Source organism: Lactuca saligna, chromosome 4 (assembly GCF_052625555.1).
Source record: "Lactuca saligna cultivar CGN05327 chromosome 4, ASM5262555v1, whole genome shotgun sequence".
NCBI classification, from domain to species: Eukaryota; Viridiplantae; Streptophyta; class Magnoliopsida; order Asterales; family Asteraceae; genus Lactuca; species Lactuca saligna.
Genome location: NC_136420.1, coordinates 256,398,862 through 256,416,395, shown reverse-complemented (window position 1 = coordinate 256,416,395; position 17,534 = coordinate 256,398,862). Strand labels below are relative to the sequence as shown.

Sequence of the window (17,534 nt, the reverse complement as noted above, 5' to 3'; positions counted from 1 at the left end):
ACTTGAGCTTCACAACATCTGCATGAGCTTGAATCAACATTATTTGAACATTGTTCATTCTCCTCAGCAAGTCAGGAATCACCTCCACAGCTCTATGGCACATCGGATCGTCCACCCACCCAAGAAATGGACAACTTCGATCATTTCGAGCACAAGACCAGAATCAAATTCCTGGGTTGAGGTCCGTCCAAGATGTGACTCTCACAACAACACTTCCACACGTATAAATCACCATTCTTGCAAGAGAGGAGAGCTTCGATCTTTCAGAGATGCTAGCTTGATTTTTGTGAACGTTGGTTAGGGCTTATTAAAGGGGGTGGAGAAGCGAACGTAAAAAGACGAATATACCCCCAACTTAATGACCCCAAACGGCTAAAATTGACGATGTTATGAAAAATGACCTCCAATGCAACTTTTACAAACCACAATGGCCAAATGCATCAAAAAAATAGATAGGGACTAAGTTTGTTACTTTTAACAAACCATAGGGACTATTTTTGTAATTTTGTCATATATATATATATATATATATATATATATATATATATATATATATATATTCGATATTTATATTTTTGTGTAATTAAAGTCAATAATAATGTAATTATGATATCATCCGGTTTTTATGATTTTTGAGGCTGATCCAACTGATTAGACCATTTGAACTATTGGACCATTAAATCGGTTTGTTCGGTCTCCATTCTCAGATCCGGTTTTTGAAACCTTGCCTCATAGAGCACCAACCTAAATTAAATGTGAAAAGTGGCACCACTTTAAACTTGTAACCTGTCATCTACCTGTATTGATTGGGGTCACAAGACAATGAAGTTCAATCCTCGCACGACCATTAATTTAAGCTTTTAAAAACTGATTTGTTTGATACTCCATCTTCATTATTTAATATTTTTATTGATCGAGGTCCCTGTTCTAATATCATTTTAACATTTCACCCTCAAAGCCAAAGTTTAACTAATTATGAAAATTACTAGTAACCCACAACTTAAAGACTTATAAGGTATTTAAACTTGTCATATCTTTATCCATATCTAGAAGACGATCTATAATTTCTTCTAATACAATGCAATAGTTAATTTATAACAAAATTTATAAAGATCATAATTCATACACCCACTTATTTTATTTTATCAATATCGATGTATGAAAATCATAAAACATTTTTTTCGTAGTATATGTGAAATTAAACATATTGTTTTACAGAATAAACATGATTATTATCAAACATCAAATGTCGAGAACTATCTATTGACTTTGAAAAGTCAAATGTCAACAAAAGTTTACATAAATAGGAAACAAGTGAAATGAGAATTGAGAAAGAAAGAAACAACGTGGCAGGTGACCACTGGTTTTCCCTTCGTTGGTTCCTCCTCCGGTAGCTTCGCACATCTCCGGCAAATATCGCATACAATTCATCAGCAGGATTTACTTCTCCGGCGATGTTGATGTCTGATCGGATGTTGCTCAAGGTCATTGTGCTTGGTGATAGTGGGTGCGTATCATTTCTTCTTCGCATTAGAGTAATTAATTAGTCTGAGCTTTTTCAGTTCATATTAAATCATTCTTCTCTTTTTAGTGATTGTTATCGATTTGTTGTTTTATTGTAGGGTTGGGAAGACATCTTTGATGAATCGGTATCCTTAAACTACTAAAAATATAACTCTTATATATCATAATATCGTGTTAATGTTTAATATTTATACAAAGTGCTTGAGGTGTTGACAATCGTGATGACTTCGTAGACTTGTAAGTTTAAATTAACTTGCATATTAGATACGTTTATAACAGGTTCAACAAACAGTACAAGTCGACAATTGGTGCTGATTTTGTGACGAAAGAGTTGCATATTGACGAGAAGCTCGTCACGTTGCAAGTAAGTCACCAGTTGTCACAATTTGCTTTTTCCCTTTTAAAAGAAATGAATTAAGATAGTTTTTGTAATTAATACAAATAGGAATAATAAATTAATACTACTTAATTAAGCTTGCAAATAATCGAATCCTCCTCTTGCTTATGGTTCGAATTTATTTGAAGCAAAGCTCAAAAGGTTGTATTTATATGAGTTAAATATGCATTCATATAAATTAAGTTTAACTGTTTTTTTTTTTTTTTCATTTTATACAACAAAGTTGATTTTTCGATGAAATATGAGATCAAGTATTGTAACAAAGAGCAAAAAAAGAAAGTTAAATAATAAATAAATAAATAAATAGCGACATTGTGATCACGTACTGGTTAGATAATGATGTTGCATTAGTTAAATGTTTATCTATACAATAATGACTTAGTTTCTACTATTTTATGCAATAATGTTTATTAACCATTCTATGCAACTGCTACACATTATGCAACCACCATTCTACCGTTGAAACATGTTACAGTTAAAATATTTCAGTTTTCATATAATAAACTGCCACTACAAGAAATAAGGGTAGTTGTGACCCACACATTTGGCGTAGCCGCTAAAGGTTGTGTGACACTAAAAAGAACATAAATTACCAAAATTTTGAAAAATTATTGCACAAGTATACATATAAGTCTCTCTCTCTCTCTCTCTCTCTCTCTCTCTCTCTCTCTCTCTCTCTCTCTCTCTCTCTCTCTCTCTCTCTCTATATATATATATATATATATATATATATATATATATATATATATATATATATATATATATATGTATGTATATTGTAGAATTAAACTAATAAATATATGTACCTTGATATTAATTAACATATCATATGCACAGATTTGGGACACAGCTGGTCAAGAAAGGTTTCATAGCCTTGGAGTTGCATTTTATAGAGGAGCTGATTGTTGTGTTCTTGTTTACGATGTCAACATTCAGAAAACCTTTGAAACCCTTCAAACTTGGCATGAAGAGTTTCTAAAACAGGCTGATCCAACTAACCCCGAAAGATTCCCGTTCGTGTTGCTTGGGAACAAAGTAGACACCGACGGTGGTAGCAGTCGAGCCGTAAGTATTTATAAAAAGTAAAACTATCTTTAGATCCAATTTAAGATTGAATATTACATAACATAACCATATTAATGGATGCATATAGAAAATTTAAAACTAGATCCAACATTTGAATTGAAAATTTTCTAAACGATAGTTTGGAGAACATTTATTAGTACATAATATAACTTATATGAATTTATTAGTTTTTAGTGTATTTATTATATGTAAATATTATTTTTGGGATTAAAATCACAATTCTTTGGGTCCACACACCTCTTTGGGGGCAACAACGCTTTTAAAACGTTTGCCGTGCATTAAGCTCATGCGGTAATTAATAAAAAATTGCATGTTTTGTATGTACGAATATTTTAAATGCTTTGAGGTTTCATTTATTACATAGGATAAAACAAGAAGTAGCATGACATTAAATGACATGATACTCTTGTACTGCATTGACATTTATTTTGAAATGCGATTTATTCGCTCATATAAAATGATGGAACAAGGTGAGACATATTATGAATCGCTCATATCTCTAAAGGACAACAATGCCACTTCATCATTGAAAAAATGTTGAAAAGTTTGTCTAGTCCATTGTACCAAATACAGTCTTAAAACTTACAACATATTTCTAACGAAGGTTTCTGAGAAGACAGCAAGAGAGTGGTGTGCCATGAACGGAAACATACCTTACTTTGAGACATCGGCAAAAGAGAATTACAACGTGGATGATGCATTCCTCTGTGTGGCAAAAACAGCTCTTGCAAGTGAACATGAACACCCTGATGTGAATGAAATGTTAGTAACCTTTCTCAATATTTTCTCTCTACATTTCAAGCTTCTTTTTTCTTGTTCTTAGAGGTATCATATATATTTTTATAGGTATTTTGAAAGGATCCCAACGACAATTTCTGAAACCGAGCAAGAAAGAAGTTGTGCCTGCTAATCTCTCCTAATTTCTACGCTCATTTATTCACGTAGATTTTGCTTGTTTTGTTGTCATTTTGTGCGGATATATAGTAAAGGGGTAGGAATTTCATCTTGCTATATATGATTCTTTAGATCCTTGAAAAAGAGAGGTCCCACAATCACCACAAGAGATTAGTTAACTTAATCTAATTAAGTGTGATTCTATTACTCTTTTTGGTCATGTTTTTAAAATAATTTAAAATAAATATTTATCTTGATACATGTCAATAACATTTCTCTAATTTGATAATATTGAAAAAATATTTCTAGCTTATATTTAATATATAGTTAAATATTAACTTGGGACATATTCAATGTATTGTATTACTAAGGAATAGACACTTGGGAACATGGATCGTGAGGATATTATCTTGAAAATATGTCTATCACTTAGCAAACATAAACATTTTCTCCATATAAACCAACATATTTTATTTATTTATGTGTAAGGACAAAAGTTAAATACATATTTAACATAAGTTTATTATAAGGACAAAATTTAAATATATTTTAAACATTTGTTTCTTTTATAAAAAGAAATAAATGCATCGAGATGCTTCTTTTCAGCTTCAAGATATATTCTAAAACCTCTTCTATGCAACCTATAAGAATATTGTCAGCATAATTTTGTTCAATATAGAACGCTAGCTCTTGCCAATTTCATGACCTAAGAATGTGTTTTATCGTTCGTTGACTCAAGTTGTTCACTTTTACTCTCTTGACCGAATTAAAGTACAATTGTGTTGTCCATCATCAATCTGATCTACTGCATCAGTTTCTCCTTATAAGCTTCAAAGAACAAAGCAACATCATGCTTATAGTCTTTCTCAACATATGTGTTACTTGCCATGTCAATAGAGAGATGAAAGATAAAGGGAGACACACATTGGATTTAAAAGGGATTAGAAATATCAATTTATAGAGTAAATAATTCTTAAGTCAAGCTAAAGATCATGTATTAAGTAAATGCTTCACATAAATGCTTCTACTATTTGCATTTATAGTCCCACAGCGTGTGGATGCCCAAACACCTTGTTCAAAGTTGTCCTTTCTTAGATAAAGTTACGGTCGGGTACAAGCTGGACTATCACTTACCCCTTAAATTACATACAATAAATCTAATTAAGAATAGCATATTGATCAATGGCAACTTCTACCATTTCTAGCAAAACTGATATTGAGAGATAACTCAATCATGTGTTGTATATGGATTATGAAAACATAAAGAAGGTGCAAGAAACATGGGAGATAAACGATTTCATTCGATAACAAAGATATCATTACTCTCGATTGTTTCTACATTCCCTAATTCTGAAAGCAAGGATATCACACGATTATACATTGCTGAAGTCATAAAGAGAACCATGTAGCAACAGACAACTTTAGAGAAGGTTTTGATGGTTCTTCAGCAAAGAGTTACTTTCAATGTACCAATACTTAACAAACTCATGCAAATTTAAATGAAAAATATATATTTTATAATAATATAATATGTTTAGTAGTACAAATTTTGATTAAAAGAACCTATATGAGTTTATATTTGAGAATTTTAAAATGCAATAAACGCAATGCAGAAATACAAAAGCCCTATCCTTTATCTTTTCAGTTTTGAATGTACTCATTAAGAAAATGAGCTTTTATCTTGGCCATGTTACCAAAAACATTGACCATCTTCATTTTGTATCAAGACTTCTACCATTGATTTCGTTGAAGAGATTAGATAAGAGCAAAGTGTCACCAAAATATGCATATAGGTTACTATCATATCTTATAAATAACTTATTTATATATGCAAGTTAATTATACAGTTATAGTCATTGAAAGATGTTACAATTTCGATGTTCAAAATGGGTGTTTGGAGTTAGTTCTCCCATAAATAACGAATAACTGTATTACATGGAAATCAAGAAGTTTCTACACTACATGTCGCCTTCCATGCAAGAATTCAATAAGTATTTTTGTAGCAATTCAAAAAACAAGTGCATCTAAAACAACAATGATTTTTATATTTCTCCAAGATAAAAATAAACAACTAATGTTCTTACAATAGGTGACCAACAAAAAGGATACTTAGATAATCCTAGATGATTATCCATAAACTAATTTTGCTTAACATAATTAAACACTGTGATTGTTGTGTAGATATATGGAACACACGATGAAGTTGAGAATGCTCGGTTGGTGACAACATCACTATAGGAGGTAGAAGAAGATGATGTAATTTTATGTATTCAATAACATGTTGCTTAATGATTCAAGGCAAAACATCACGCATTAAACAAAATAAAGTTATGAAATGAGATCTCATGGGATGATCAGAAGGAAACTCTTAGAAAATGGAGTTGTAGTTAATATGATCAATGAAAATGTAAGCAATGAACACGACCAAATGTTCTTCTAATAATAGTGCACAAAAAAATGAAAATGAATGGAAAAAAATAGGTAAAAAGAATAAACATTATGAAATAATTTGTCAATATAACCAAAGAGATTGTAGTTGATGAACATGAATAAATGTTATTCTAATAACGGAGCAAAACAAAAATGAAAACGAAAGAAAAAAACAGATTGAAGAGAATAAAGATTATGAAATGAGATCTAATGAGACAATGAAATGACAATTTCATAAAATTTAGTTAGATTCAATGAAAACTGTTCTTCATTAGAAAGAATATGTACAACCTTCTTTGTTGATGACATTACCAAGATAGATCATGAATGTTGTCTGCATCTATATCTTGTATTTGCTTGATCTTGTTGTTTGAAATAAGGAACAATTGCAAAGTCTTTTTATAGCTAAAAATGAAATGTTGATATTGATAAATATTACTTTTACATATCTTATAAGATTCTTACTAACATATGAGACTTCACGTTATAATGACGATATGTGATATCATTATCCATTTAGCTTGAAAGTGTATATATTTGAATTTGAATTGAATTATACAGTAGAAATGAATAAAGAATATTTGTTTTAAATACAAAATAAATAACATATAAATGAATAGATTATATGACATTATCAATACATATCATATGTGGGCAATAAAGGATTATACTATTTTGGCGACAAGAATTTAGTACTTCAATTCTTATATGTACTATAAACCTAAATGATGGTCTATAAGTAGTTAAGTACCAATCCTAAAACTGAATTAACCTACATCTTTCTCTGTTAATTGATAAAAATAAACAATAATAAAAAAATAAAAAATAAAAAATAAAAAATAAAAAAAAAACTACTTTTTTGAAAAAAATATGTACTTATAAAATTATATAATTTGGTCACTATTTCTTTGTTAACTAATAGTTATGATTTATGTTTTTTATTCAACATTATTATGGAAAATTAACATGCATATTGTCATGAGTAAGTCTTTTCATAAGTTAAAATACAGGGTTGATATTAAAAAATTAGACTTACGACGTATTTGATAAGTTTCTTAATAACATATAAGGTTTGATGTCATAATGATGATGTCATAATGACGATATATGATCTGATAAGCCATTTACCTTGAAAGTGTATATATTTGAATTTGAATTGAATTATATTCGGTGGACGTTAATTTTTCATTTTTAATTTGGATTTTTGATTTAGGTTTTTTATTCACATTATTATTGTTACTTATCTTGAATTTTTTTTCATAAATAGGCAATAATAGTAAAGTCTTTTTATAGGTTAAAATGGGGGTGTTGATATTAATAAATGTGACTTTTTCATAAATGAAAATTTTCTTAATAACTATGAGACTTGATGGCATAATGATAATAGGTCATTAGATTAGTCATTTACCTTAAAAGTTTATATATTTTAATTTTAATTGAATTATATTCGGTGGAATTGATTCAAAAGTATTTGTTTTAACTACAAAAAATAGAACACATAAATGGATATTGTATGACGTTATGGATTCATATCATATAGACAACTAGGTTGTAAATTATTATATTGTTTTTGTAACTTACACGTTTTAAAATCGTGTTTTGTAATGAATAATAATATTATGAAATATTATAGATTTTGAGTGTTGAGTTCTAACAGATAGTTTTTTACTAGAAATGAAGTAAAACTATGTTTAGAATCACTCAGAAAATATTGGAAGTCTTATGAGATTCAAATCTAATGTCAAATATTGAAATTTAACGAAAATATAAAATTTGAAATAAGTAAAATTTTATTATTGTAAGTTGTAAAGAATCTCGTTAGAAATATTTAGGCGAAAACCTCATCGAAATCCGAGTTATAACGAAGAAGTTATGACTATTTGAAATTTCGCGACAAAACCGACACGACGTCGTATAACATAAAAAGTAAGTTTTCGATAAACTACTTTTTAGCCTTTATGATCTAAATGAAAGTCGTAGTATTCGCTAAACCGATAATTTTTATAAAAAGATCATCCAAATCTAACTTTGTATGAGGAAGTTTAGATCTTTCTAAGTTTCGGTATAGCAGTAGACAACTAAAAACTCAAAATAAAAACCGAGTGAGTTTTAGCCAACACAACCTAAATGAGAATCGAATGTATCGTTAATATTACTACAACGGTAAAAAGACAGACGAAAACGAACGTCGGATGAAGAAGTTATGAATTTTTAACGGACTTATCCTGTCCCGGTCTGTTAAAAATATCATAATAAAAATAAAGTCAAAATTAGCCGATATCGTCTAAATGAAAGTTATAGAGTATATTCTCACCTACGCATGCATATAAAGAACGTTAAAAACAGAGTTCGTATGCAAAAGATATGAAATTTACAAGTTTTTGACACAAACCTCGAAAATGGTCCGAAGGGGTACGCCCCGCATAGAAGCGTACGCCTAACGTTTGCATGCAGGGTCTCGGATCAGCCACGTCTCTGGTCTTCGCATGACTACCACCTAACGGACACGTCCGAGCCACGTTCCTTTCCTTCGGAGCAGCGGACACGTAGCCTCGTACGCCCCGCGTACAGTGAGACTACGTCCCGCGTAGTGAGCTGCTTCGGACCCCTATAAAAGGGATGCGAGGTTGTCGTATTTATGTTACAAATTTCTCATTTCCTCTCACTCTAAGAGCCCTTTAGCCTACTTTTAAACCCCAGAAGCCCCGATATCATTCCCGACACTCGAAGCTAGTCTCGACACTCTAAAATTCCTGATAAAATTATATTTTCAAGTCAAAACTTTGCCTGTGTAAGGCCGGTTTTCAACTAAAATCTCCGGTTTCATCGTAGAAAGTCATAGTTAGAGTCGAAGTGATGCCCAAATTATCATTTATTCCTTCACTTATTTCACGGTTAGTTCATTATAGGGACAATTATATGTTATGTGTTATATGTTCAATGTGTTTTCTCATGTTATTATGATAATGAGCTATACCTTAAGCCACGAAGTGTATGACATAAGCATCACTTGGGTACTAGTATGTAGCCTTTGGCCATGAAGTGTATGACATAAGCATCACTTTGGCATAGCAGAATACAAAGACATAGCTGAAAGCCTGTGTATTCTAGTGAAATGATATTTTGAAAATATATTTTCTATGCCACTTGGGTTGAAGTCTTATTGGTATATATCAAGTGTAGGAAAATTGTTATGTCTCATTGATTTCAAATCTTTGAATCTGATTATTCGTTGTTATGGAAAGCATGTCATATAATACTCATTTTCCTATCTTGTTCCTTGTTCCTTTTTGCTTCTGGCATATTGATATGTATATGACATAATGTTATATTGTAACTGTTATTGAACTCACTAAGTGTCACCCGCTTATCCCTCTCAATGTTTAAACAATTGTAGGTGATAAGCATCCAATATAGTTTTGTACTGGTAGAAGACATAGAATAGATAATATTATAACTTTTGTATTGTATTCTTGGGAAAGTATGTAATATGTGTAAAACATTGTGAAAATCTAAATAGCCGGTTTGTGTCCAGTCTATGTAAATAAATAATCAATGTAAAATATTGTTTTATGAATATGCATGTAGCATGTTTTGGGAGTAATAATATTGTGAAGTATGAAAGTTTGGACCTTTCAGCAATATGATGTAGTTATAGAATGAACGGAGGTTATGTCTTTCAATCATGATATCAGAGCAATAGTTTAAGTGAACTAAATATCACAGATTGGTATTTAGACTTAAACCGTTGGAAGTTCAATATATGAACGGATTCATTAGGAGTATACGGATACAAACCATAGGAAAAATTTAAGTAAAGTATTTGGTAATAATAAGTCCTAATATTCTAGATACTACGTTGCTCCAAATTTTTAGAAGAATGGCTGAACAGGAAGGTAGCCATACACCAGGAGTGGGTGGAGATCCTAAACCTGGTGAAGTAAATACTCTAGTATCCCCTCGAGAGGAGCGACTCTTGGGTAAACTTACTAGTATCATTCGGCAGACTCTCAAAGAATACAAGAAGGATAATGATAAAGGCAAAGAGAAAGCCACTTGAGAATCTTCAAAAGGAGAGGTGAAGCGTCCCTCGTTCAAAGATTTCAAGAGTAGTGGTGCTACAGAGTTTTCAGGTGCCATTAATCCTATTGTTGTTCTTACCTGGATCCAAAATACGGAAAAAGTATTATGTATCTCTCATGTGATAAATGAAGACAAAGTCAATTATGTCTCCGCAATGTTCACTGGAGAAGCCCTGGTCTGGTGGGAGGTAACATTTGAAGCTCTTAAAGAGTATGATCAAGAGAATTTGTCTTGGGGAATGTTCAAACCCCATTTAATAAAGAAGTATTGTCCTATAAATATGAGAAGAAGATTGGAGAAGGAGTTCCTTGAACTTAATCAAGGAGGAATGACCATGAATGAATATGAAACGCAATTCAATCAAAAAGCATGGTTTGCTACAAAGTATATTCCGACTGAAGATGATAAAATTCAGTTATTCATGGAAGGATTACGATATGAAATCCACGATTTCGTAATTAATCGGGATATTCTATATTTTGATAAAGCTGTTGAGTATGCCCGAAAACGCGAGCATGACTTGGAGATACGTGGTGCCACACTTTTTGTCTCAAAGCATCCACGTATCGATCGAACTGTTCCTGTTTCCTCTATTCCACTAGCTTAAACCATTCGAACTAAACCTAGCAAGCAAGTGGAATCTCATAATGTATCTCATGGCCGCGGTAGGTCACAATCTTTTTCTCTTCCATCGCCAATGTGTCGAAATTGTCGAAATAATCATCCAGGCGAAAGCAGACTAGAAAAAGGATCAGTGGTCTGTTTTTGATGTGGAGAAATAGGCCACAAGAAGCCTATTTGTCCAATGAAGGATGTTACATGTTTTGCTTGTGGTATTAGTGGCCACAGAAAGCAATTCTGTCCTACTCTTACTAGTCAGGTGATGGGGACTCAAGCTTCTTTTCAACAACCAACGAGAAATCAAGCTCCTGTTAAACAATCAAAGAATACTCCAACTAAAAAGGAGGAGGTGCCAAAAGCCAAGGGCCGTGCATTCCAGATTACCACAGAAGAGGTACGTGACGACCCGAATGTTGTGACGGGTACATTTCTTGTCAACTCTACACCTACTCATATTTTATTTGATTATGGTGCCTTAGATTGTTTTGTGTCTCATGAATTTGTGCATTCCTTTCAAATTGTTTGCTATGCACTTGCGCAACCATTTCACGTAGATACTGCTAGAAGTTATCATTACTTGCTGATAAAATCTTTAGGAATTGTGTCGTGGAAATTGAAGGTTATAATTTCCTTGCTAACCTGATTCCTATCTCCTTGCCCAACTTTGATATTATTCTCGGCATGGATCAGTTGTCAGAGAACCATGCAGAACTCTTATGCTATGAAAAGATAGTACATATTTCTATTAAAGGGGAGAATCCTATTTATGCCTACGGTGAACAAAGAAACTTAAAAATAGTCTCTTTCCTAAAAGCTCGTAAATTCATATCGAAGGGGTTTTCTATCTATCTATCTTACACTGTCGATATCTCAAAAGAGGAAAAGAAAACGATAGATGACGTTCCCGTTGTTAATGAATATCCTGATGTTTTCCTCGAAGATTTGCCTGGACTTCCTCTAGACAGGCAAGTAAAATTCTGAATTGACCTTGTACCTGGTGTTGATCTAATTGCAAAGTCTCCTTATCATCTTGCACCCGCCGAAATGAAGGAAATGATGATCCAACTGCAGGAATTACTTGACAAAGGCTTCATTCGACCGTGTACCACTCCTTGGGGTGCTCTAGTATTGTTTGTCAAGAAAAAGGGTAGATCAATGCTAATGTGTATTGATTACTGTGAGTTAAATAAGGTGACTATCAAGAACAAGTACCCACTACCTCGCATCAACGATTTACTTGATCAACTTCAAGGTGTTAGTTATTTCTCGAAAATATTTATATAATCAAGTATATAAGCATATGCAAGTTATCATATCTAGGTGTTTTCAAAAGGTCACAACCTTTAACTTACATCTAAACACAAGTATAAGCATTTTTAGTATGTTAAAACAATTTTCCGGTTTTTGGTTTTTGTGTCCATGTTTTTAGAAAAATTATATAAAAATCATTGTAAGTCAAAATTTGGATAAACTCTGGAAGTTTGGAAACCGAGTCTACTTTGTTCAAAATTTTTCTCATAATTTTTAATGGCCTCAAACCAGTGTAAAATTGTTCATCTTCACACACTGGTCCGAGATTATTCCTGAAATTATAAGCAGTTTTGTAAAAATCGCCAAAAATTGTAGAAAATCATATGAACGCTTGAGAGTAGTCATTAGAAAGGTATAAACCTGATCTTTTTTTGCATGTAAAACAGTTTTGAAAAATATCACATTCCAGGTGGTCAAAACAGTTTGTGAATGACATATAACATTTTCGTGGAAGGCTAGAAATTCAGTTTATGTTATACATGTTTGCACACAAGACTTATTTATGCTATTTTTGGAGTGTATAGCCTCATATCTACAGCTTTAAACAATATATATGTTAATAACACTTATTTCATGATTTTATGAAGATCTATATGATAAATTTCATGTTTAAGTAAAAACCCAAAAGTTAAACATACAACACAATGGTCCATGCAATTATCCAATGGTTAACTAAAACTTTGACTTGTATTCCCCCCAAAGAGTATGAAAACATGAAAAATAGTGGGGTATGAAGCTCACCTTGAGGTTTTTTGAGATGTTGAAGAAGATGAAGAAGAAGCTTGAGTCTAGCTTGTGTTCTTGGTGAAACTTTTGAAATGGTGGTTGTTCTAAGGTCCATAATCATTAAAATGGGAGAGTAAGCGAAGGATCTTAGCATAAACTTGAAATAAAACAATGGAGATTAACCTAGAACTTACCAAATTTGGGACTCTTTGAAGAAAAATCCTTGAAGCTAACTCATATACATACCCACAAATTCTTGGGAGGAAAGGAAATGAGAGAAGCTTTTAGTGTTTGGAAGGAAATGAGTAAAGAGGAATTTTGAAGTGAGTGTGGAGAGAAGGAGGAGGTTAGCTAAATTTAAGGCAAGAGAAGGGATAGATGGAGATTTTAGCCCCTTGGTTCAAATGTTCATGCATGGTTACATGAGAGGTAATTAACATGTTTATATGTAGTGTAATTATAAGGTGTCACAATTATAAACCACTTATTCTTTTTTTTTTTCTTTTTTTGACTAGCCCACCCTAACGGGCCCAAGGTTAACCCAAAAAAAAATTTGTTCACTTGATTTGTCTTGGCCCAATGAAGTTTTTGGCCCTTTGATGCCTACTAGGGGTTTTTGGCCCAATTAAACCTATAGTAGGAGGTCTTGGCCCAACTAAGGCCCATGTATGGTTTTTCGACCCATATAAAGGCTTACTAGGAGATTTCGGCCCAACAGGCCCATTACGACAATTTTCGTCTCAAAGTAATGTTTAATAAAAGTTTCCGGCCCATTAGGGCCCAATGAGTGATTTTTGGTACGATAAGACTTGGCTTTTTGGTTCGAGTTTCAGACTTATATGAGATTGTTTCGACCCAAATGTCAATGTATAAAAATAGAATCTTAATGGAATTGAAGTTTTGAATTTCACCAGATGAGATGTTGTAAGGTTACACAAGGAGATTATTTTGTGCAAGAATTCACATCTTAACCTAAATTTGCTAGTTGTGAGACTTCATGTTGTAATTTTTGCAGTGTAACTTTCGGCAGGCTCCAGAGTGATGCAAACCGCACTTGCATTTTGGGTGAGACCCAACATATGAGGTTCTCAGTGTCGAGGTAGTAGAGTCAGTAAGGATAGGGGTTGTTACAGCTTGTTGCCTTTTGGTAGGTCCTTGAGTTGAACTGCTCCCTCTCTTGTTGCAAGACTTCGCTTCTTGTTCTTGGGTTTGTGGTTTAGGGCGTTTTTGTAGGCAAACACTTGTTGGTTCTTTTGGTCCTCACTAAGGATAGGATTGTCAGCACTATTTCCATTTCCATTTGTGTTGTTGAGTTGTACCATGACAACTGTCACAACAGTCGTCACTGTGGCTTGGAAAGTAGCAAAGTCTATTTGTTGGATCGGTATTTCACCGGTTGATTGGTTGTTTCCATGGGAAGACATGATTTTTGTTGCATGAGGGGAAGCGAGCTCGTAAGTGACTATGGTTGTTTCCATTTGTATGTTTTCTATATTTATAAATACACATTTATGTATGCACACATACAATCCACATGTTTTGTGATATGAGTCTAAATGTTTCGATCTACATCCCTTCGCTATATCTATGTTAATAAATAGTAGGAGGTATTTAACGATTGTTAAGTTTAACAAAAGAGAATATAGATATTTGTATAATTAGTTGATTCGTATTACATGGGTTCTTGGAGGGTGTAACTCTCTTGATTTACTACGACTAGTCATAACAAAGTACATAATAAACCTAAGAGATAGTGTGAGTAGTGTAGTGACGCTCATATGCCGAAATAACGCACAAGGTGCTCGTCCATTTCACTCATTTCACGAGTGGTCTCATCTACCCTCTGCTCTGCTTGAACTGCTCTAGCTTCGGTTGCAAAGAGCTGCTGCTTTAGGCTGTCCACTTCCTCCTCTAAAGAGCGTAGACGGTCGGTAGGGCCCTCTTGCATTGTGTGATTTTTTAGTATTGCTCCTGAAAGGTAAGGCTCGCTAAGGATCCCTCTGGTGTCTTCATCCTTGTCTAACTCCTCAGCAGCATTCTCCCCCTCATAGTCCATTTCTTGGTATTCTTCAAGACCCACTTTTGGATTTTCCTCTTGAACCTCTTTTGTCGCCTCCCCGATCCATCCGTTGGCTATTACGTTAGGATAGTAGGGGTCTTTGTGATGGAATTTAGCCATGTTGTTTGCACGAGAATAGAGGTGTGAGAAACATGTAGAAGATTCAAATGCAGGGGTTATATGGTATCCTAAAATACTTTTATAGTATTTTAATCGTTTATGTTTGATTCTAGAGTTTCTTGGTAAGTGATAGACTTGTTGTTTGCCATGACTATTTCCCAACGTATGCTAGTTACACCTCGGATAAATATAGTTGATCAGGCTATATTTATTCAAAGTCTAAATACATATCCCGGGGCCTACCTGTAGTGTTCAAATCATCATACTATTTTTATAATTATACTTGTTATAACAATGCTCTGATACCTACCTGTCACACCCCCGAACCAGCACGGCGGAAACGTCCGGGGGCGGATGATGTCATTGTATAGTACCATCACAATTGAATATGAATTAAACATAGCATTACAAGCGACATACATTGAGAACACAAACTTACATTGTTTACATATCGTACTTGTTCATTAGTTACACAAAAGTGACAAAAGGTAAAATTTTATAAGGTTACACCACTTTATCTCTTCGCATAGTTGATTACCTGTTACTAGATTCCCTGAGAATACAAGTCATTTTGAAAAGCGTCAACTAAAAAGTTGGTGAGTTCATAAGAATTTTGTATAAAAGTGGTTTTGGTACTTTTTTAGAATAGTTCTCATAGTACTTTAAAAAAATCTGATATTTTCTATGAAGGGAGTGTTTGGCCGAGAGATAAGAGGGAAGAGAGGGAAGAGTGTGTGTCCTTGAAACATGTTGGGTAATGGCATCTTGTCTTGATGTTTTGGGTTAATGCATTGTTATTTGTTGTACAACTTTGAGGTGTCAAGTTTATTACCCAACCTATCTTTTTTTTTTTACTCATGGACATAATCGATTAAGAGAGGTATTAGGCCCATAGGTGGTCCAAAAGATAATGGGCTTCGATCTTGGCTAGCCCAAGAGGATTCTTGGCCCATTAATATTCTATGAAGGGTTCTTGGTTCAATTAAGAGGTTTTCGCCCCAATTTGTGCCCAAGTATGAGTTTTTGGTCCAAAGAAATTTCATTAAAAGCTTTCGGACCAATGAGAGGCCCAATAGTGGTTTTTGGCTTAATGGAAGGCTTATTAGTGGTTGTTTGGCCTACTAATGCTAAATAGAAGTTTTTTGGCCCATTATAGAGTCCACTAAAGAGTCTTAGTCCAATAAGGGATTTGGATTGGCAATTCTTAGGCTAAGTCCCACAATGATTAGACTTGGCTTATTGGATCGAGTTTTGGGCTTAAGTGTGGTTGTTTCGCCCTAAATGACAATGTATGAAAATAGAAGCTTAATAGCATTGAAGTTTCGATTTCACTAATGAAATGTTGCAAGGTTACACAAGGAGATTATCTTGTACAAGGGTCATCATCTTAACCCTAATTTGTGAGTTGTGACAATTAGGAACTAGATCTGAGCTTTGATTGATAGGCCTTAATAAAATAAGTGCTTAATGTGAATATCAGAACCTAAGGCAGTATGTCATGGGTAATTCAAGCTACGCCCTGCGTAGCCTAATTGAGGCTTGTTTTTACGGATTGAAGCTCTACGTCCAGTGTAGAGCTAGAGTGTGTAGCACATGTGTCAATAAAGGGTTGACTGTTGACTTTTTCACTAGTTGACTTTTGGTCTACTGTGAGGGGTTTAAGGCTTGGAAGGGGCAAAATGGTATTTTTCCCAAATAAGGGTTAGCCCCATTATTTTTGGACATGTTAAGTAGGAAAATTTCCTTAATTGTTATTTCGTGTTGTTTTGGTTATGTCTAGAGTGAGGAGCTTATGATAGCAGTAGCTTAAGTATGTGTTTTACCCAGATATCGTTTGAGGTGAGTCTCTTCACTGTGCTCGTGGGTCGAAGACACCAATATCGGCCTACTAGATTATGTTTGTAGGATGATAGTTGTCTTTGTGACAGTTGCTTATATGCATGTATATGCTTGTTATCTTTGTAACTCACATTGATATGCCTATATGCACATGTATGTAGGGTGAAATAGACCAAGGGGTTGGTGTGAACCCGACACAACTAGATGCTTTTATATATAGTCATTATGGACTTGGGTTTGACTCGGGCCCGAGGTGTTGTAAAGACCCGACATAGTTACAAGTTTTTATATGGAGTCATTATGGACTTTAGGTTGATATGGACCCGGGGGTTATCATGCACCCGGCATAGCTACGTGTTCTTATATATATATATATATATATATATATATATATATATATGTGTGTGTGGGGGGGGGGGGGAGGGGGGTATTTTGGGGAACTCA

At 33.5% G+C, this 17,534-nt stretch overlaps 1 protein-coding gene across 1 annotated transcript; it reads left to right on the top strand.

Annotated features, from left to right (window-relative positions):
* The first annotated feature begins 1,313 nt into the window (after window positions 1-1,313).
* On the top strand, window positions 1,314-4,173 carry LOC145043504 (ras-related protein Rab7-like). The gene is made up of 6 exons (XM_078992188.1): window positions 1,314-1,507; window positions 1,623-1,649; window positions 1,789-1,888; window positions 2,759-2,986; window positions 3,612-3,769; window positions 3,854-4,173. Exons 1-6 carry the CDS (start codon window positions 1,455-1,457, stop codon window positions 3,915-3,917), a joined length of 630 nt encoding a protein of 209 aa, XP_078848314.1. The 5' UTR covers window positions 1,314-1,454; the 3' UTR covers window positions 3,918-4,173.
* The last annotated feature ends 13,361 nt before the right edge of the window (window positions 4,174-17,534 follow it).